At 40.7% G+C, this 22,583-nt stretch overlaps 1 protein-coding gene across 12 annotated transcripts in view; it reads right to left on the bottom strand.

The window, feature by feature from the left end:
• Nucleotides 1-22,583, bottom strand: part of LOC139115260 (uncharacterized) — a 74,520-nt gene that overhangs the window by 15,764 nt on the left and 36,173 nt on the right. For 9 of the 12 annotated variants that reach the window (XM_070677249.1, XM_070677254.1, XM_070677252.1 and 6 more), the window contains 7 exons: nt 14,432-14,697; nt 13,917-14,090; nt 11,516-11,641; nt 10,601-10,810; nt 7,141-7,320; nt 5,382-6,476; nt 926-1,297 (listed from right to left, as the gene is read on the bottom strand). In XM_070677249.1, coding sequence (XP_070533350.1) covers nt 926-1,297; nt 5,382-6,476; nt 7,141-7,320; nt 10,601-10,810; nt 11,516-11,641; nt 13,917-14,090; nt 14,432-14,697 — 2,423 coding nt within the window. The remainder of the gene's footprint in view (nt 1-925; nt 1,298-5,381; nt 6,477-7,140; nt 7,321-10,600; nt 10,811-11,515; nt 11,642-13,916; nt 14,091-14,431; nt 14,698-22,583) is intronic. The other 3 variants (XM_070677245.1, XM_070677247.1, XM_070677251.1) reach the window with 1 other exon arrangement.

Below are 22,583 nucleotides of genomic sequence, written 5' to 3'. Positions count from 1 at the left end.
AAATGCACAGCAGTGTTGCTTTAGTATTTTTGTATTATAGCAACAGTTCTGTGGTTTGACTTTTAGTGCAGCAATGCACAGTTTTGACAGCTTAATAAAACAGTGACATATGTGTACAATTCTGAATGGAATGTTAGTGTCAGTTATTTTGTTTACAGTTCTGTTTTATACGGCACTGTGTTATGCACTGCAGTCGCGTATTTTTGCGGATTTTTCATTTCCCCGTGAGCAGAAAAAGGTTGACTCGGCGGGTTTTAATTGACGCGAGCGAGGATGAGAAACAAACTTTTTTTATCTTTCTTGGTCTTACATGGCTTGACTTCCCCTGAAAACAATGAATTTCAAAACAAAACTGACCAACACGACGCTCTAAAACACAAAACAAATTCGAAATGGCTGATAGGTGCTCTTCCTACATTTTTGTCATTGTAGATGTATTAACTTCGTGTCTGATATACATAATTTAAAAATTTTATTGACGGACTTTAGGGCAATGCTGTCTGATGTTTAAGGCAAACAGACAATAAAGATAAAAAACAATAAAACTAACGTATATTATATTAAAGTTGTAATTGATGAGGGGGGGGGGGGGTTTAATTCTGTTCGACTTGCGTGCACAGACGCAGAATTGATGTATTGTTAAGTAAACATATGCCAAACATTGCGGCTACTGGGGCCTGTTAGTCTGAAAAGTATTGTATAACCAACAGCAAATCTTCTAGAATGGACCTGAGTACAAACATAAATAGTACAAGACAGTAACAATATTCAATTAGAAAACACAAGCCTACACTTTATGCGTAAAGCAAACAGATGTACAGATCGCAGGGTAAGCTGCGACAATGACCAAGTCCAAAGAATGTCAGAGAGAATGGTGTTTGTCGCAGTGTTCGGAACAATCGCTCCTGTTTTGCTATCGGCTTACCTCTGCCGCTTGTCTTTGAAGGTGCGATTTCTCTCTCTCCCATGCCTTGCGTTCGTTGTCGAACTGTGCCTTCACTGTCGCCAGCTCGCTCTGCATATCAGAGTTGATCTGTTTTTGCCGCTCTTTCTCCTTCATCTCGTTCCGGACGCGACTTTCCAGCCGACCCTTGACCTCCTTACCGGAGCGCGCCTCCGCGTCAAGTCGAAACTGCAGAGCGCTGATTGCGCCCTTGTGGAGTTTGTCTTTGGAGTCTGATTGTTGAAGGAGGCGGGTTTTCTCTTTCTTCCATGCGTTCTCTCTCTCCGCTAGCGCATCTTCGGCAACTCTGGTCCTCCCCTGCGCCTCCGTCAGTTCCTCTGTTCGAAGCTTCAACTGAAGCAAAGCAGACAAGGTTAAAACACATTACATGCACGATAAGATAGAGGTCGTCGTTTTGTCTTAAACAAGATCCTTTGATGCTAACGGATCAAGCCCAACATAAACAGATAAATTACTAGTAACCCACGGTATAACGACAATTAATACAAGTCCATGCCTCCATGTACAGCTGGAATGTTGAACCGTTCACCGAGTCGCATTACAGCATAAAGTAGTCTTACGTGATAGAGCGATAAAGACGGTACTCGGAGTAAACGGCACTGGAGCTGAAATTATATGAGTATGTGACTTCATCCGAAACAGTAGCAGACGTACGCCACTGCATTTTAAGGTAGAGTGCGCCCCGTGGACATATATTTGGACTCTCAAACTTGTCAAATTCTTTGCTGATCTACCACTTGTGGGGTTCATCTTGAAACTCTACAAGAAAGAAAAACTTTTCACCGTCTTACATGTAGTTTTTTGAAAATCGAAAATTTTACTTTTCTCCACAGAGTGAACACATGGATTGCGGCCATTTTAAATTTCAAATATCAGTAAATCTTTGGTAATTTGTTTCTCTAGTACCAAAATTTGCACGGTGACCCCCAATTTTTATTCTCGATTTTGAAAGAAAATGGTTGAAACATTCCTTGAGGAAAGTTTGAGCAAATTTTTAAGTATTTCCCTTTCTAGGCGCATACTACCTTAAATCATATTTATTTATTTGCGACGTCAGGTCTGACTGCGTATACGTTAGACCTTTGTAGCAGACGTTTTTGTGGTAACACTGAATCGTAGTGCATGTATAATTGGACATAGAAAACACTGCCTGCTTCCATAATGATTTAGGATATGTACGTACATACGTGCATGCACGTCGCCAGTCACTTACGATTGTTATAAAGTACAGTAATTGGTTGTACCGCCAATATTTGTTCCATAGTAATTGGATATCTGTGTATGCTAATGTGCGAACAAATCGTGTAAATGGAACGGCAACGATCGATTTATGACGCAAGCAAATCTACTTGAGGTAGTGGAAAATGAAAGGGTGAAACTACTGCTCAAACTTTCTAGAAGGAGACCTTCAACCACTCTCTCTAGAAATCAAGAACAAAATTAACCATGGTAACTGTGCAAGTTTTGGTGCTACAGAAACAAATTATCCAATATTTATATCAACATTTGAAATTCAAGGTGGCCGCTTTCCTTTTGTTAACTCTATGGGGAAAAACAAAATTTTCCATTTTCACAAAAATAAGCCGGTAGAAACTTCATTTACTCATTGAGCTTCAAAGTGAGTCCCAACACGTGATAGACCAAAAAAATGTTTGTACAAATCGGAGAGTCCGACTTTCTGTCGCATTCTACAAATGTAGATTGCCTCGTTTTCCTCTGTCTGTTTCCTCGGTAGCTGCCTGCATAGGCGAGGACCGTAATCGCGAAAGCTCCAAAAATCGTTACAGCCGATTTCAATCACAGTGCGAGGCTATCGTTGGTACTTTTGCATGTCGGGCAAGAACGTGGCACCTTTTTTCAGCATAAGTTGCGTTATGTCCCTGACATTTCTGTTTGGTTCAGATTCGCAACGCGTTTCACAGGTGGATAAGAGTGCCATACACTTGCCATCATTGTTGTATCCATATAAATTTTCTCAATCACCACCGACAGTCTCCAATATATTTGAGCATTTGAAGAAATCGGTACTATTTGCTCACTTACTTCACTCGCTCATGACACCACTGATGGACATTCTCCAAAAAGAGCCACTGAAGTGTGCTTACTAAAAGACTTGCAAGATTTAGATTATTACCATCGTAAAAATAGTTTGGGTTGATTACGTATGTTAGCTGCCACTTTGACCTTGGTTGCAGAAGAGTATGTGTATACAAGCGTGTGCGCGCGCATATCATGCAGGTTTCTCTTATTGTCAGTTGCTCCTGGAACATACGACCTGATCTTTGAAACGTTCCAGCGTAGAAATAATTGCTCATCGTCTACTCCCAGTAGTACTGAAAAAATGATTTATATCGTCCGATGAGTTCACACGTTTTATGGGCAGTTCGGGTGCCTTAAAACGTGCCTGACTTCCTTAGACAATGTTTAACGTTTCTCGTCATGTTTGGCTCGAATTAATCAAATGTATATATAGTTTTACATGAAAGAAAGAAATCCTACTACCGGTGCACGGAACATACTATTCTATATTTGATAAATTTGTAATAAATTCAAATCGTTTTCCATACCTTTCGTTTGGGGAAATTGACTTGCAGAGAAACGCAACTCCTCGTCTAAAATGGGTGATATATGAAATGCTGTACTAAACTTGGCGCTCTTGTTATCGTTCGGAATTCACACAGTGCAGACGTCGTTTACTCCGACTTATAAACGTCGATTTTTAAAGAATGCTGCTACGCTTAGGGGGACTTTTAGCTTTCACGCAGCGTCAAACCATGGGAACATGCCCCAGGGGTGGAACTTTATGCTCGATTTAAAGCCAAGAAAACATTCCAGATAGTGTTGATTATCACTCATGTGATGTGTGACGCATTATGTTTGGAAGTTTTGCTGATGGGCTTGAGGTCGGATTCGCTGACTGGGAGAAAGGTTTCTACTCGAGGCGTGAATGTTAGTAGACACGGTCTATCAACTTTCAGTGTTCTGAGATTGCTCTTAACTTTACGTTCAAGACTGGACTGGACGGTGACCAATGGCTGTGTTGTGATGGCTTTACTACGACTCGCTCAACGGATATGCTAGGCCGCCGGTTGTTTTGCTCACCGTCTAGGAGCTCTGTCCCAACCGTGTTTTTTTTCTCAGTCATGGGCCCTAATTCTGACGTATATAGCTGAGAAAGTTGGTGCACAATTCGTTCTTTGAAAGGCACCACTCGGGCTTTGAAAGACATGGCCACTTGTAGTAAACAGTTGAAAAGTTACGTTTGTTTAAAAAATCAGCCGCTGCTGTCTTTACGTGATAAAAATATCAAGCCAAGTGACAAGATAGCGCAAAAGATACGGAATTTCGGGGGAAGCTTGTATAGTCCGCTTACGTCGACAGAAATACAGCGAAATTTATTCTGATCACCCTTAACACAATGTAAAAGTGAGCCATTAACGAAAGGGATATCATCGTTGGGTGGAAAGTGGGATACTATACCACGGAATGAATCCATTTGATCTGTTCGCAAAACGGTGCTTTGTTGGTGCTTTACGACATGTAACTGTTTAGACGAATAAAACTGCTTTATCGTTCTAGAAAGTACGGTGTTTACAGCTGACGATGTACTTAAAGTTGGGAGCCAGTCGATGAAGACGCTACTTATCAGCCCGTTTCCATAGTAACGACACTTTCGTACCTGGTCTTAGCGAACCCTTGTCGATTGTCGTAACTTGCATTAACGAGGGAAAACATGTGAATTTATCTCAAGAGTCGCGATACCATCCAAGAACAAAGAATGAAACGAGATACAGAGATCTCTTACGTGGTAAGAGATACAGTAACACGTATCTTGACAGTCCAATGAGGTACGAACATGTATAAATGTCTAGAAAGAGCTTCCCATCTTAACGCGGACTTCAAAAATGTACGACTGGAGGGAAACCTGACGTGATAGCCCCATTCTACGCATACTTCAGCTCATCCAAATTTAAATACATGTACACGCTATGGTACTTGTGACGCCCAAAGAAACGGTTGTATAATTAGCCAGTAAGCATGGCAGCGTTGCAGGCACAGTGATTTCAAGAGTCTTCAGACTTCACGCTTGCCACTCAGATACTTCGGCGCAAACATTGTAAATTGTAAGTGGACAGTACTACATGGATACCGAAGCGCTTGAGAAAAGAGAAAAACATTATGTAATTCAGAAGTCATTGCACGTAAGCGTTTCGCAGTAAGTAGGCAAGTGGACGTTTTCGCGCATACGCCCGATATTACAGACAAACATTTGTTCACGGAGAGACCAATGCAAGCATAAAGAACACATACCGTTAACAGTTGACTATTCAGCGAATCTCTTGGTGAAAGGTTCGTACTGAATTCATCGTTGCAAATCAAAACTATGAACTTTTGAATAACTGCATATTTTACAAACCTGTTCGTGAAGTTGCTCAACCTCCGCTTTCAGCTCATTTTCTTTTGCAGACGACAGCTCCCCACTGGTGGTTTTCTCATTAAGACTATTCTGCAAGTCTTTACGCGCCCTTTCCCAAGATTCCTCGCGTTCCCGTAACTCCTTTTTCAGTCGCTGCAAGTCATTTGTGAGAGTTGAATTCTCAGCTGTCCATTTCACCTCCTTTTGCTTGAGGGCGTCCTCCGCTGCCTTCCTTTGCTTGCAGAGTTCGTTCCTTTCAGTACCCCATGCGTCTTCCCGCGCTTTCAAACTAGACTTTAATTTTTCCATCGCTTCTTTGAGTTGTTCTTTTTCCCGTTTCCATTCTCCTTCATTAGCTGATGTTTTAGTTTGTTGCGGTTTCTTTTCTCGATTCTGTGTTTCGGTCTCTCCCTTCGACGACTCAAGATCGGCAGCACTTGTCGCCGCTTGAGCGGTCCTGCTTCCTGTCGTCTGCGCTTGTGCCAGTTTTGTCTCCAAGTCCTGTACTTTCCTTTGCAAATCCTGTTTTTGAAGGTCTGAATCTTTAAACTTACTATTCAATTGTGCATTTTCACTCTCGTGTTTGTCAACTTTAGATTGGAGGTCGTTTACTGTCGTCTGCATTTCCTCTTCTCTCGTTTTTTGACGACATTTCAAATCCGCGGTTTCCTTTTCCAGCCGTGATTTCTCACTCTGCAACTTCTTGGCGTAGTCATCGGCTATAGCAGCCTTGTCTCTCGCGAAAGCTTCCTCTTTTTTCTTCAAGAGTTCGTTCAGTTCTAGCGCCTTTCTTTCAAATTCCTTTAATTTGGCTTCATAATGCTTGTGCCCGAAATCGCTCTGTGCTTTCTCCCTACGCAGTCTGTCGTTCTCGTCCTTTGCTTTCTTCAGTTCGTTTTCTCTCCTCTTTCTCTCGTTCTCAAAGTCAAATCTCGCGGTCGCCCGCTCTTTTTCCCATGAAGAGCGCTCCTTCTTGAGTGTCACCTCCATCTCTGATTTCTCTTGCTGTGACTCAGTGAGCTTGCTGTGCAGGAGGGATCTCTCCTCCATCAATATGTCGCGAGATGCCTTCAACTCTTCGTTTTCAGCAGTCATCTGCAAGAGTTGTGATAACACGAATAGAACGAGACGTTTAATATATATGCATATAAGTATGTATGTATATTCAGGCAGACGTACATACATACAGAGCATGCTTGCATAACAATCCGCCCGCCGTCCCCCCACCCCCCATTCATCCATCCATCCATTCATGCATCTATCGATGCATCAATCCAGGATCCATCCATGTATCCTTGCATCCGTCATGATCCATCCATCCATCCATCCATCCATCCATCCATCAATCCATCAATCCATGCACCCGCGCATTCATCTATCCATGCATCCATCATCCATGCATCCATCATCAATCAATCATGCATCAATCCATGCATTTATCTATCCATCCATCCATCCATCCATCCGTCCATCCGCCTCAAAGATTCTCTACAGGAATGGAAGTCTTAAATACAATTATTCACACATCCATTCATGCACCCATCCACCTATCTATACATATATCCATCAAAACCTACATACGTTCACCATCCACCAACTCATCCATCCCAGGGATCCTCTATCGGAGAGGGAAGTCTTTCATACAACCATTCACAGTATGACATAAATTATGCCAGATAGAAACGATTTTTGCAAAAATAATCGATAATCAATCAATAACTACAGTGAAAACAATTGAGTACCCAAAACTTGATCTCACCACTTCGATTTTAGCCCGCAGTTCTTCATTTTTCGCCCGGTGCTTCGATGAATCATTCTCGAGTTTTTGCGTCTCGGCTTGTAGTTTTTGCCGTACCCGTTCAAGCTCTGCTTTCTCGCTGATCCAGTCTGGCGACGTTGGTGTGGTGTCCCCCGATTTAGCGCCCTTGTTGTTGAAATCCTACGATGGAATCCAATGGTTAATATTTTGTTCAGAACTCATCGGTTTGATTCAAATATGAACACAATTCATTGAAAAACCCTTTGTTGTAACTTTAATGAAGCCTCAACAAACATCAGCCTTTATTTGTAGAATTATAAAAAAAGAACAAACTATACAACACCGACTTTATCTGTGTGTTTACAGTGTAAACTGTCCCCTCGCTGGTAGGACGCCCTCAAATATGGAGTATACAATTGTACATGCTAGTTCAGATTTTTACTGCCATAACATCTGTGTATTGGAATCAAAACTAACACGACCACATAAATATTTGACATCATAATCACAGATTAAGTCACTTTTATACACCAAAGTTTCATAAGCCCTTACACTGCCCCCAAGTCGCCTGGATTTTCTCGGCAGGTGAGTTACTGGCTGGCCAAGCGGGCGTTCACCCCACGATCTACGTAACAGCCAACCATCAGTGAGACGGTCTGCTGATGTTTAGCCCTTCAATTTATTATATGTTTTGATACTTATGTGCCCACAGACTTGGAGCATGCGCAAGTCTAATGAGCCCCCACAAAAATGGCATTCTATCTGCCATGGCTTCGTACAATAAATGGGGGACGACGAGCATTTTTCTAATTTTCACTTATCTCCGGTCAGTCAGCCTGCTTTCCCAACATACACTCAAAAGTTAAAGGCCCTATAGCTGTATCTTTTAGCAATATTTTTTGTGATTTTACTTCCAAACTAAAACAAGTTCATGGGAATATACTCATTGAGGGGTGGTTATACAGGTAGAATAAACTGTCCACTGGGACTACATGTGCAATGTTGAGCAAGATAAATAATAAATGTTTGCCCAAACAAAAAATGGCGCCCTCATGCAGATAAAGCAAAAACGCAGTACGCAGTGCATATGTGCATTGGAATCTTCACAGAAACAACAGAGTAGTCCAATATAAGGCATATAGTGCTGAATGTTTTCCACTGGGACACCATATGCTATATTTTCTTTGTAATATTACCAGTTTTTAAAAATGGCGGGAAATCAAAATAACGGTCAAAATTTAAATTTACTTGTCCAATTTTCAGTGGGAAAAGACTATATCCTTTAAATCTGTAGAATTTAAAGAAACCTAGAGAAAATAGAAAGCCTTTTTCAGGTCAACAAATTTCAAGAGTTACAGCTACAGGGGCTTTAATTTCCATCCGTTGTATTTAATTTCGCGTCTTTTTGAATGCTTGGGAAGTGTTTGGTTTAATACAAACATTTCAAGCGATGTATGCGCTTACCCTTTTTGGCTTTTAACACTAGCATATGTGAAACGTTGAGATGCAGCGAAACAAAGGTGCCACGCGCGTACACCCAGCAAGAGTATAAAGGGTCATTACTGACTGCAAGACTTTCTTGACACTTGAACACAAAGACGATTCGAATATCGGCTCATAAGAGCCTCCGTAGACCGAAAAACCTGTTTTGATATAACTTTTTTATCAAGACTCTCAGGTAATTTTTAAAATTGATGTCTCGAATAAAATTATTGGAAAGAAAAGATGTATAGGGCAGATTAATAATTATTTCGGTTGTTGGTATTCAGATGACATTTATTACTTAATTAAATTGCCAGAGATATCGGCTATCTCAATAAATTCGCTAATTATGTCAGGAATTTGTGAGGAATTTTACGTCAGTTCTAAATTGCGCTGCAGAAATGTTTGACTCCGTAGTAATAATTTACCTCTGTGGATAGAACAGTTCCATCCATTTTGTCTAACAGAAAATATATGCATCTTACAATAGCCAATTGTGTGATATGTTAAAGAAATATCTCGAAAAAGTACACCGAACACGAGTAAATGTGATCGGTGTTTCGTGTTAAAGGGCTAGTAGCTGTGACGTTTTGATAAATCTTTTACTATTTTACAATGTTAAGTACAATTTCTTTTTCTACTCCCTAAAGCATGTCGAGATACGCAGTATTCAGCTTGTAAACTCAACCTGTACATCTGTAGACCGTTATTATTTTTGTTATCGTCGACAAGTAAATTCTGGTCCGAATTAGAATCCAAATGTAAACAGTAACAGTGCACTTTACACGTATAAATGTTGGGTGGACAATCTAAATAGTACGTATTTCAACTTGTTTTGCGGAGTAGAAAAAAATTTGCAGTTGAAACTAAAACAATAAAAGTAAAAACTCACAAACAAAAAGTCAAGAGTTACGCAAGTCGTATTACTTAAGGCAAACATTGTTAAATCGTTATCCTGTCTTATTTATTCACGTAATTGACATAAACATCCATTTTGCTTTAACCCTGGAGGTGAATAGCTACTTTTCAAATGTAGTTAACCTTTTCTGACATCGCCGTGACGTCTTACTGACATCGCTGTGACGTCTAATTGTCATACTACAATGGTACTAGGTTGCCTGTAGGGCCATGCCTGAGCTACGGGAGAACGATCTTTTCGTTCGAGTAGGCTATATACATCTAATAATTGGCCAGGTTGCATTATATATATGTACGGTTCAAGATTTGCAGTCTGCGCACGTCCTTTGTTATCATGAAAAAGACACCGAGCTGAGAGCAACAGTGTCTGTTCGTCAACTCCATCGACAGCACATTTAGCCCAAACACAAGTATGCGTGGCACTACTCGCGCGTTTTCTCGTTTCATCGCATACACTTGCAAATAGGCTGCGAAACAGACGTCTAGCTATCTCGACTTCTTTAGTCCCCCAGTTTGAATTTCAGTATTTCATGATCTTCCAGGGACAAATTATTTTGAAACTGTTAAGGAGACAGATAAATACTCAGTGTAATCGCTTGAGAGAGAGAGAGAGAGAGAGAGAGAGAGAGAGAGAGAGAGAGAGAGAGAGAGAGAGAGAGAGAGAGAGAGAGAGAGAGAGAGAGAGAGAGAGTCTACAGACAGCGTTGTTACGATTGATGATTGAATTAAAGTCCGAACGTAATCCTTATATTATCAGTAACAGAACACGTCACTCATAAACACAGTGTCTCGACTGGTTGCGATCGAATACCGGGTATTTGAAAGCATGCTCTAGTTAGTAGACAAGGAAAATGTTGTCTTCATAGAACAAAAATACCGAAATTTCAGCATATTAAATTCGGAATTATTGTTCGCTGATATCACAAAGCAAGATCGATATTAAGCGGCAAAATTATTATAAAGGTTCCAAGCACATTTCTCTGCACGATACTTTTGTGGATACAATTTCCCGCCGTGTACACACTGCGCACTTCGCTAGTAATCGTAAACGCCAATTTACCTCTTTTGACCAATTGCTCTGTTCGGTTTGCAACTTCCGGTGCAACTCATCAGTTCTCTTCTTGAAGTCTTCAAGTTGTTGGTACAGCTCCGTCTTCTCTTTCCTCCAGGCTTTGGTCTCCATCTTACGCTGATGTTCCGCATTGTCCTTCTCCATCTCAATGGTCCGTTGGATTTTCTCCTTCTCATCCCCAATCTGCGATTTTGACAACTATAAGTGTTTTGTAGTATAGCGAGAGAGGATGATTGGGATTACCGAGACAAGGTGAAAGGTGAAAGGTTGCGTGTTAGTGGTGGATGCAAATGACCCGTGGAAGTTTGCCCGCAGCGGTTCAGATAGGAGCTACAGAGGTCCCGCCATTTCAACGTATTTAGCGAAGGCATACAAAACAAATAGATAGGCTGCCAAGGGAAGTCAAAGGCCATACATCAATATACAGCAGGGCACCGTTTACATTACGCAAGAATATATATGTTATAGGAAAGAATTTCATAACATGTGTCATTTGATTTTAACATATTTAGCATAAAATAAATACCACAACACCAAATCTTGACTTGAACTAACCCAGTCATATTTTGTCAGTTACATGATAAGTAGTATTTTCAGCGACCAGTCGGTTATCGCATCGGAAGCAGAGCAGAGCTAAGTAGCTTTGAACCAATAAAGAACTATTGCAAAGCAGGGGTGAGCTGCATTCAGATTATTTACGAGAAATAGAAAGAAAATATCTTGGGGAATATGACTGAGGTAAATTATGCATTTTTACGCATGCGTTGTTACTTGATAACTATAGATCATGTACATGCTTGAAGAGGATCAGAAAAGTACAGGTTTGTCATGAAAGTCCCTCGTCGCGCCTCTTTTCTGAGAATCGTCGGCTTACAGTCGCAGTCTGCACCCAACCTGACTCACCTCAGCGATACGACGCTCGTACCCTTGTCTCTCTTTCTCGCGCGACTCTCGTTCTTTGGCCAGCTCTTCTTGGAGACTGCGGATCTGGTCGTTCGCTTCGGCCATCATCGACTGGCTCTCGTTGAGCTTTGGGGAGGCAAGCAGAATGCAAGAGATTACTTATCTTAAGAATCCTCGGTTACATGACGCATTCCCACTCTCCTATTACTGGAGATTGCTGGAGGTCAGACCCGGCACACACAGTGGAGGAAAGTGAGCCACTGTGACACCGGCCATCAATCTTTTCGGTGACGTCAAAACTGAAAGGCGGTGAGGCACGGCTATTAAAAGTTGAGAGTGCCAGGGGAGACGATCACAAACTTGAAATGGGTGAGTTAACAAGATAAAGACATATGGCCATTAGACGCGGAATGTGTCGACAGTTCACGCTAGAAGGAATGGCACGTACAACTACAGTCCCTGCGCCATTAGGTAAATTTACTGTAATACGTTATTTTCGCTCATTAGCCCCGAAGCTGACTTAAACTATGGTGTGACGCGAGAAAATGGCGAAATTTATGGCTCTAAGATTGGTCCAAAGCTTTCCCGCTGGAGAACGTTGAAAATAGCTGTACTACTTTAGACATACAAAGTGCTTAGCGGCAAATTGTAGAATACTTCACCAATGAGAACGCTGGAGGCAGTTACGAACTGAAGCAAATACGACCGCCGTCAAATTCCCCGCATCTAAGTAGTCACTGAAATAAAGTTACCATTTTTTGGTTTTAGCTGTGAAATACGTTTAAGATTGTTCGCACTGAAACTGAAACTTTCCAAAAGGAAACTTCAACCTATTCTCTTTCAAATAAAGAATAAAAATCAGGAGGTCACCGTGCAAAGTTTGATTCCAGAATAACAAATCAGCTAATACTTGCCAACATTTGAAATTCAAAATGGCCGCCACTCCTGTAACTCTATGGCGAAATTCAAATTTTCGATTTTTTACAAAACTAAGCAGGTAACGACTTCATACTACTAGAGCTTCAAAATGAACCCGCACAAACGGAAAGCCAAAAAAGTATTGAAAAAATCTGATAGTCTGAATATCTGTCCCCGAGGTGCATTCGACCTTAATTACTATTTTAACGCAGTCTTTTTTTTAATGTTAACAATCTGGAGATTTTCGTGTTTCATGACAGAAGTCTGTGAGCTACAGGCTTTCTTTAAAGGAATGTTTCCTTAATTGCACGCCTGTATCATTATAGTTGCGAGCAACATGTTCCTGACGTTGTCTTTATTTCGGAGACCTACAGAGCAACCACAGTTCAGACAACAGCTAGTTTGCTGGAATTCGCAGCATAGAGATAGCAATTTTATTCCCTTTCAGTGGCAAGTCTGGAAACTACAACAACACAGATACATGACTATAAAACAATCAAACGCAAGTTTTCTGGTTAAGGGACCGTTCAGTTTTTACGGCCTGGGGGGGCAAAATCTTGTCGCCTGTGTTCAAAAAAATATAGACCCCCCTGCATTTTTCGGGAAAAAAGATGACCCCCCCTTTTGTCAGACGAAAAAATTTGATGACCCCCCGGCTGAAAAATAACTTAAACCCATATGTCAAATTGACCCGTACAGTTTGGATTTGAACTCCGGTACGCGGTGCACTTTATTTGTGTAGCAGAGATGCCAGTGCACAAACTTCTCAGCCACATCAATGCAAACGTCTGTAAATTAGGACAACTGTAAGGCAATTTTTAACTTCATTTCCATAGACAACTTATGTCCATGGACATTGTATAAAGTAAACTTTATTGGAGTGGTTCGCCAAAGGCAGCCCTCCGGTTAAGAGGGTCATGGGCCATTACGTACAGTCAACTTTATTCTAGTGGGCCACCAAAGGTGGCCCGCCGGTAAAGAGGGTCGATCATGGCCATTGCATAAAGTAAACTTTACTGGACAGGGCCGCTGAAGGCGTCCGGCTGTTAAAATGGTCATGAGCTATTACATAAAGTCAATTTATTGTAGTTGGCCGCCGAAGGCGGCCCGCCGGTAAAGAGGGTCGATCATGGCCATTGCACGAAGTAAACCTGATTGGAGTGGGCCGCCAAAGGCGTCTGCCCGTTAAGAGGGTCATGGGTAATACGTAAAGTCAATTTATTGTAGTGGGCCACCAAAGGCGGCCAGCCGGTAATGAGGGTCGATCATGGCCATGGCATAAAGTGAACTTTATTGTAGGTATTATGTTTTTGAAAATGTGGTGACCCCCCCCCCCTTTCCTACCAGTGAAAAAGCGATGACCCCCCTTCGCGGATTCCAAAATTACGATGACCCCCCCGGATTTTGCCGCCCCCGGCCGTAAAAACTGAACGGTCCCTAAGCGCTGTGAACAAAATTCGGTAGAAAGTTATCAAATTCTTACCTCAAACCGCAAAAGTTCTTTTTCACGCTCTCGGTGACTGCCGTCGTCAGAACACACGGACAGAGTGTCAGACGCCGTTTCACTTAGCAACTCCAACTTTTTCTCAACAGCTTTCGTTTTCTTCTTCTCTTCTTCTAATTGCTGTTCCAAAACTTTGACCTTTTCGTAGAGACCCTGAATGAAAACGGATTGATGGTGAATACCAAACTGTTACTTATTTCAAAGTCGTAACGTGTTAAACGTTACAGTAATTGAAATCTTAATCGAGAGCAAATATGAATTGCTAGTAAACAAATTTATTTCTCCATCTTCCATGCACAATAAAAACGCGGAATAATAGCGCATGAGCGCATGCGTGGAGAACCGATTGAATCGACGCATGTGCCGTTGTTCAGCGAAAAGAAAATTTCCATATTGTGATGCTTCATGGTAAAATTTCGAACGCTAACATCATTTAAATTTTGAGCGCGACTGCTTTAATACGTACAACGGTTTCATTCTCTGAACATAAGTACCTTTATGAAGCTTCCTGGTTTGGCGTCGTCATCTGCGCATGTCTGCTCTAGTTCGCTTTGTAGTTTGGAGTACGATTCCACATTCTCCAGTTGCTTCATCAAAGTTTCCTGTTTCTCGACGGCAAGAGAGAGCTGTTTCTCCAAACGTTCCTGCTTCACTTTGGCTTCATTGGAGGCCATCTCGAATGTGCGGTGGGCGTGTTTCAGCTCTTCTTCCTGCTGTTCTTGAATTTGCTCTTTACCCTTGACAATGGACATCAGGTCACCTATGATGGAAATTCCGTGAAAATGATCTGTCATTAAAACTTGACAATAGTTGTAAAAACAAAACTAGTTGCATGTGTTTGCCCATTGGAGTCACGAAGCTGTTTCCCTTCCCTTCGATATAACACTTCAACGATCGCTCATTTCTGAGACAATAAAATTCCGGCCGACACCAAGTTTACATTTTACACAACATGCTGGTTACTTATTTCTGAGCCAGATATGAATGTGTCTGTTTTTGCTGCAACGTACGGATGCTTGTCTGCCATAAACTTTCTGTCGTCACCCCTTGGTGGCGCCACACAATTTTCCACACACTTTTGTAACTCTCTGAGCTACCGCGGGCTTTGTTTGTGGGTGCTCAGCGATCTGGCAATATGGTGAGCTATAGGGTACAAAGGAGAAACAATTTGTCAACTTTAAGTTCAACAGATGATAAGTTTGCCACAAGTTACAGCAGAAAGAATTATTCCAGACTTGTAGCATCATGTTTACCTTCATCGTTAAATTGAACGTGAACTAAAATTGAGAAAACAATGCATAGCAACCAATATGTTGTAAAAATCAACAAGCGACAAGGTTAAAGAGAATTTCTGGCATGTTTGAATGTGTCAAAATTTTTTTACAATGGATTTAAGGTTGTCGACAGTGTAGCGGTAATGCAAAAGGGAGGATATCAATCTACATGTAGGTAGCAGGAGTTGGCAGATTTCCCGCCAACTCATACTTTCTGCAACTTTTGTCAATGGAGGTAGTTTTTCAATGGAGTTTCGTTTAGTTATCAATCTTTACAGCAACTTTAGGAACATAATAATTAAATAATTTATATAGCGCCTAGTATCCATCAGCAATGTTCTAGAGAGAGTCGAAACTACATGCCAGCGGATGTCAGCTCAGAAAACATGAGGGAATAACAGCACTAACCGATCACGCTATTACGTACATTCCTTGCAGATGGGGTGACGTCATGATATTAAACAGATTAATATCACATAGAAGAACCCTGACATGTCAAAAGTTCCACATTACGCCTACGGTACCCCAGCCCATCCTGCACATTACATTGAAAGCGCAACATTTGATACGCATATGAAAATTAGGTCACAGGTTGCCGTGTCAAGGGTCAAAGGTCACGCGGGGCTCGAGCGCATAGGGTCACCAGGGTGGGATACCACTGCTCTGATCATATTTCACATGTTTCAGGAATTGATTGCGAATGTCCTATTAAAAGCTACACACTATCACGTGATCAACTCAATATAGTGGCGCTCTTGTGACTGAGTAATATATTTCAGATATATTTTTATTTTGTTGAATAGCTGTTTATCTTGATTTTGATTTTCTTTCTGTTTTCTGCCGTAAGATGGTTTAATCCGCCACTGGCCGAGTGCCAATTCTAAACATTACATCATCAGGTTCCGACGGAACTCACCCTTGTGTAAGAAATTCAAGGGATTTTCTCAAATGAGGATTTAACAATATCTACTGTGAGTTGTTACGAGAACGGGATGAAAGCTTACTGTCTATTTAGATTTGAGCAACTTCCTTGTGCCAAGCTAACAAAAGATTTAATGGGTACAGCTTACGAGTTCATCACAGCAGAAAGTTTATATGCCCCCTTTAAGGACTTCCATTCAGGGATTGTATTTTTTGTTAATCTGTATCATAGACAGCTCCAGGCGTTTATGTTTCAGTCGCTAAGCTTGATAGAAGTTAGCAAATTGAAAGCGTCTGTGTTTGCCAGCGAAAATAGTTCTGTACCGCCTGATGGAGTTGAAATATTTCCCCTGGCTGTTAATTACAGACTCGGACGCATGGGGCACATGCTTGGTGAAGTGTGGCGATAAAACCAACTGCAGTTGGTCTGCATTGCATTTCCAGACAAGAACTCACCCCAATTGTTATGGTAACACCGACCTCATGCTTTGTCAATATCATAAAGGACTAAAGCACGAGGTTGATGCTGTTGTTTGCCAGACACTTGAAGCACTGACCCGTTCGAGGGGGGGGGGGGAAGATTTGCATATCCAGGCATGAGTATGCAAATTGGTGTTTAACATGCTTGACGTGATATTATTGATGGCTGGTACTACAGTTGAGTTGGTTATCTTTCAAGAATGTGTTATATATTGTACACGTATAAAAGCATTGCACTAACTAGTGGCATTCTTGCTTGGAGTTTTGTCTTTGCACACAAACTGCAGATGAAAATAAACGTGGTGAAACTTGAGCCGTCTATTTCCTGCAATTTGATTTCCTTTTTTGTTGTCGTGGAAGATTTTCTGCGATTCTAACTTTCACTGTCCGCTTTAATTGTGATAAGTTCGCTATCATCACGTGACACAGGGAAGGTCACAGGTTCACATACTACTCTCAGCGACACAATGATCGTGTAGGTAAAAAAGAACTCAGAATATGTTTCGTAACTCCAGGGCTGTTGGGAGGACAGTATTACGGGAACGCGACCAAAACACTATTGGCTTTGATTTCATTGGGATGGGTATTTTTGACAACTGACATAGAAGTTGAAGTGAACAGACAGCTGCTCAAACGGATTTAAGTTCCGGCATGTCGCAGAAGTACTTGATTGCAAGTTTATGAAAGTGATTGAATCGAGAGCAAAAAATGGCCTTAGTTTGAAATTCTGGACGACAAAGGCGCGCGTCAGGCACAGGCACCAATTTTGGCTGAGGGTGAGATGGTCTTTGACCAGTTTTTGTCTTCAGAAGGTAGGTACATCGACATCAGCGTGATGACGATTTATGACATGCAAAAGGTCAGGTCAACCAGATAGGGCTTATGCTATTGTTTCATCGACACGACACGGCGGTCTCTCCGTTATCGTCTCTGACGTATTAGGGCAATGCATTCTGGGTAATTTAGGCGGCGATCGAACAGGGGGTCCCTTACCAAAGTCTTAAGTGAGACTCCCATGATACCATGCGGTTTATGCTCACCGCATGGTAGGCTATAGTGTAGTGTAATGCTAGTCTTGTCCGAATGAAGCCACTTGCTGGTATGAGGTAAAAAATCGATACGCCCCGACATGCGATATCTGGCTATCTATTTCAAACTATCATATTGGGAAAATTTATATAGGTTTGGACTGGATTGTAATTAGGGCCCCGGCGGTGACCTGTCAGTCACCCGGATATAATGAGCGAAATTCACCGCAAATTACGGGATTAGACAGCGAAATAGGCCAAATTATGAATATACCATATGATTTCAAGCAAAGGTTAATTCTGATCATATTTCAAAAACTATACAGGTCTACTGTTTTAGATAACACGACATAGTGGCATCATTACGAAGGAGACTCGCATTAGACTTTGAATGTCTGCATGTACGTCTTTTATTAACTACGAATGCATGACGTCAGTCAGTCTGTGTTTTCTCTTTGTGGGTTTGGTATTTTAGGTATTATTGTTGCTGGGGGCCTAGAAGTTGCAGTGGCATGGATCCCATTATTCACGATGCAGTCTAAACTACTGGCCAGACCTGCCAAGTGTGACTTGTTAGATCATGAGAGAGTGCGTCAGTTGTATGAAAGGAAGGTGACGAGCGCGTCATCACGTGGTAATTAGCAACAACTCGCATGCCATTGCTAGTCCAGGCGTAACTCCTGCTCAGTAGAAATAAGTGGAGTCACTCTGGCATGATATCTTGCCATACTCAGGAGGAAAAAAACGTGACAAATTAGTACACACACGCGAGTGCTATGGCGGTGTCCCTATCCGTTATTTTAAAACTCCAAAGTGATAAAAGTTCACATCTGCTTATGTCACTGGTTAGAGTTAGAAGTAGAGGAAAATTTTGTTAATTAACTGGTTACAATAAGGCCGACAATAAATTTGACAATTTCATGGTGTTAGTAAACACTTGAGGAGATTTACGAGTTTTGTGACATCCTTGTCTTTGTAGAAAACTTTCTCAAATAACCATATTTACGTAAGAATCCGAAATAAAACATTTGATAACTTAATGAAATGTAAGTAGCAAAAAACGGAAACACGAAGTTGATATAGCAAGAAAGTAAAGCTATAGCCATGCCTACATGCAAACGTGATAGAAGAGAGTCGTGACAAATTAAGCATGCATAAAATATGAGTAAAAGTGATGAGAGGGTAGCCGGAAACATATCTTGTGTTTTGATATAATGACGACTAATAAAAAAGAGGAAACACGATAAAGGCGTGAACTCCTTAACTCCGTGTACATTTTCAAGTTTCTATGGTTCTAAATCTTGGCATGTTTGCAACGAAAATGCTATGTACAGACTAAAGTGTGGGGTTTTTTTTGCCGCGATATAAGTGTCAGTAAGAAACAAGAAATTGGTTCAAACAAGTCACTAAATGATACGGAGTTAAGGGGTCTTACCACTTCCGGTCACAAAGGATACAAAATATGCGTTACACATTTTTTTTATTTTTTCGCACAAATGATTGTATTAAATTAGTTCCAAAATTCAAGATCCAATAGCACCCTGTAGTATACAGACACGGCATACTGAAAGACAATGGTGAACACATGTAAAGAAAGAAAGACTGGATAGTTCCAGAAAAAATGTGCAATGAAACTTATATTTGAGAAATAGACAGAGCGAAGAAAAATAAACTGCAAACAGCACACCAATATACAGAAAAATGACTCTACTTTTGATTAAGACAATAAAATAACATTCCGTAAAATTGTAATATGACGTCATTCCTGCTTATAATATTATTTTGCAGACCGGAAGACTATCATCTACATTCACACTTCAATTTCAAACATTTCCGTACTATCTCACTAAGTTTTTTTATCTTTTTCTCAATTACATTGTCAATTTGCCTGCATACATGAAACATCCCGCACTACATATTGCAAAGTAGCTGCTGGTTAAAGCATGAATCACGTGGTTTGCAATTGACCAATGGCTGACTTGTTCTGTTACAATTTGCATAGTTTGACAGCGATTTACGTCCGAATTCAAACAGTTAGTGATTATAAGTACTTGCTCTTTTTAACTTAGTTTAGCCTCTGAGTAGACTTTGGTTACAAATATCACTAAAATAAAGAGCTTAAACAACGATTATATGGCATCGATATCTCGTTCAAAGAAATAACTTGGAAAAATAAATGTACAGTGATACAACCGTATTGAAAAACCTGGCCAGGGTTGAGCCAAACAGCGCCATCATCAAGGCATTACTCAGGTAACACCGCATTCTACCAAGGCAGACATCATGGCGCCGATTAGGCATACACTTTCGTGAGAAGTTAAATTTTTTAATACATGTACCTTTTGATGTATTTTGCGTTATTTTTGTTCCGTTTTGTGACCTTCGATTTCTAGTTCTACTTCCAAAATTATGTCGACAGGGCGAATGTTCAACTTATGTGCCGCAGCGATATCCATATCGACAACTAAATCTGGTGAGAACTCTTTTTTGTCAACCTCAATATAATATTAAACATTTTGCATAATAGTTGTGGTTGCAGGAGTATTTTTGACGGAGTAAACAAAAATTGAGTTTTCTTGAACAAAGATAATGAAAACATCAAAAGTTACAGCTACTGCCCTCCAAAAAGTATATACCATCCTATCGATATATTGTGAACTAGTTCGTATATGTAATTCACGACTTCACAGGTTGTGGCGTTCTACCTGGCCATTCTCTAAAACTTGGCTGTATTGTAATTATATGATTTCTTCTGAAAGAAAGTCGAAAAAAATTTACACTCGGAGTGATTAATAGTATAATGTGTCTTCTCCATAGGTTGCTCGTGTTCTTTCTTCTTATTGCACAGATTGGTCGCAATAATTTTAAAATTAAAAAAAAATGGCAAGCGAGCGGAACGGATTCAATTTGCGTTTGCCATGGCGATTGTATTGTAAAAATCAAATTGGTTAAGCGAAACATTGACTCACAACTGTGATTTGGGCCACTGCTAAGAATGATACAAATATGCACTCTATATAGCGATGAATTATGCATAGCATGTGTAAATGTTACACACAATTTTTCCATTCGAGATGTTATCCTTTAAAAGGCAGAAGCCAAGCACCATGTCTAGGACATCAATAAATGAGCAGTAGATAGCTTGTTTCTTGACAGAGGTAGCCATTGCAGCTGACCAAAAGAAATGTCACGGCAAATATTTGAACCAAATAAAAGCGAGAGGTACAACAATAATTGAACAAAAAGCATGGTCGATGATTTGTATTTATGCGATGAAGAAAATAACCAACCTAGTAATATTATGACTAGAAAACGAGTATGCGTGTATAATGCCTTCACGTAATGACGTCAATGTGTCAGCAGCTATTGCTGTGACGTCAGGGAATATTGTGCCTTTTCTTACGGCTGTCTTCATAATTTACTGTAAAATTTAGCGTTGTCCCGTTTTGGTGAACAGTGACGTGTTATTGGTCGCGTTGGCGTAAGAGGTCTATATTTTCTATATATTCATACTACAAATTCCTGGAGCAGGGTTTCAGGCCATATGTGTTAAACGCTGACTGATTAAAACGTTGACCTGGGACACGCCTGAATTGCGCATGGAAGGAAATTGTGGTAAAGGGGGCCAACCATCAGTGCTCACAAGGAACATTTACAGTTGGCCTGTCCCTAGTTATGTAACTGACCTTTCAAATAGAACTGAACCATTCTTAGGGACCAACTACATGTTAGAGATATTACCTCAATTTAGAGGTATGTAAGACGATGAATATCTGGAGCACCGCAAATTGAAAAGAAAGCTGACTATGTTGCATTAGCATTACCTGGCCAGCTGTACTTAACGAGACACGAAGTACTCGATCACGTAATATGTCTCACCCATAATTCATGATTGCATTTTAATTTGAGGCGACTAATAGCTCGTATTCACTTGACGTACTTGTAAATTGCGAATTCAACCATAAGCACCTTCTGGTTAAATATTTAGTTGATTTGTCTCTTGACGTAACCTTGATTGAAGAGCCATCCCGGAAACGTTTCCGGCTGCGGTCTATAGAGGGCTTCAAAAGCTGTCTGCAGAAACTCTCACGTTGAGAACATTGCGAAGCCAAAAACGCGACATCAAAATCGTCCCTGAACTTGGAAATGTCGATAGGAACAGTCATTAGATCAAAACAAATACTTTTAAATTTCGACTACCTTGAATTTTGACCTGTGACACGTAGGTCACGTAGCCCCTGGAATCTCAGTGTAAGCTGGTGCTAAACTAATAATCATCGATGAAGCAAGTGCATGACTTTTATGATTCCGTCGGCTGCCGTTGAGGTACTATCTACGACTTGATTTTCGAGAGCTTGCCTGTTTGACTCTTTATCTGCTCTCTGAATGTGATTGTACTTATTTATAGAGAAACTTTTTCTTCGGGTGATCTACTTTCTGAGTACTCTCAAGGAGCGATAAAAATACTTCAACTGAATCAGTCAAAACGTACTTAACATTAACGAGCTACCCTGTAAAGTAGGTCGATTTTCACAGCAAAACTTACAAAAAAATTGTCCGAAAGTGCATTCAATATCGTCGAGTGTCAACAGAATGACCAAGATTTCTCTTTTCACGGCGATACTAAATTAAAGCGTGAAGTTACGCAGTATTATAATTTTCACATCACGTCAATCGTCAACAAACAATTTGATTGGTTTCCGCTCCTTGGGTCAATGGGAGGCCAAAGCTTCGACTCAATTCACACAACATTCTAATAGGATGTTTGTATTATATTACAAGGGCACATTAATCGTCTTTTGAAGCAATTCACATTGGATAAACTATCGATTTCACAAGGAACAATCTATAAGGATAATTCGATTATGTCTCGCGTTTTCAAGTTTTCAAGACTACAAAAATCTAATCATTGAGGTTTGAATCGACACGTTTTTATTTGGCTT

Source organism: Ptychodera flava, chromosome 17 (genome assembly GCF_041260155.1).
Source record: "Ptychodera flava strain L36383 chromosome 17, AS_Pfla_20210202, whole genome shotgun sequence".
In the NCBI taxonomy this organism is placed as follows: Eukaryota; Metazoa; Hemichordata; class Enteropneusta; family Ptychoderidae; genus Ptychodera; species Ptychodera flava.
This window is presented reverse-complemented; position numbering and strand designations above follow the sequence as displayed.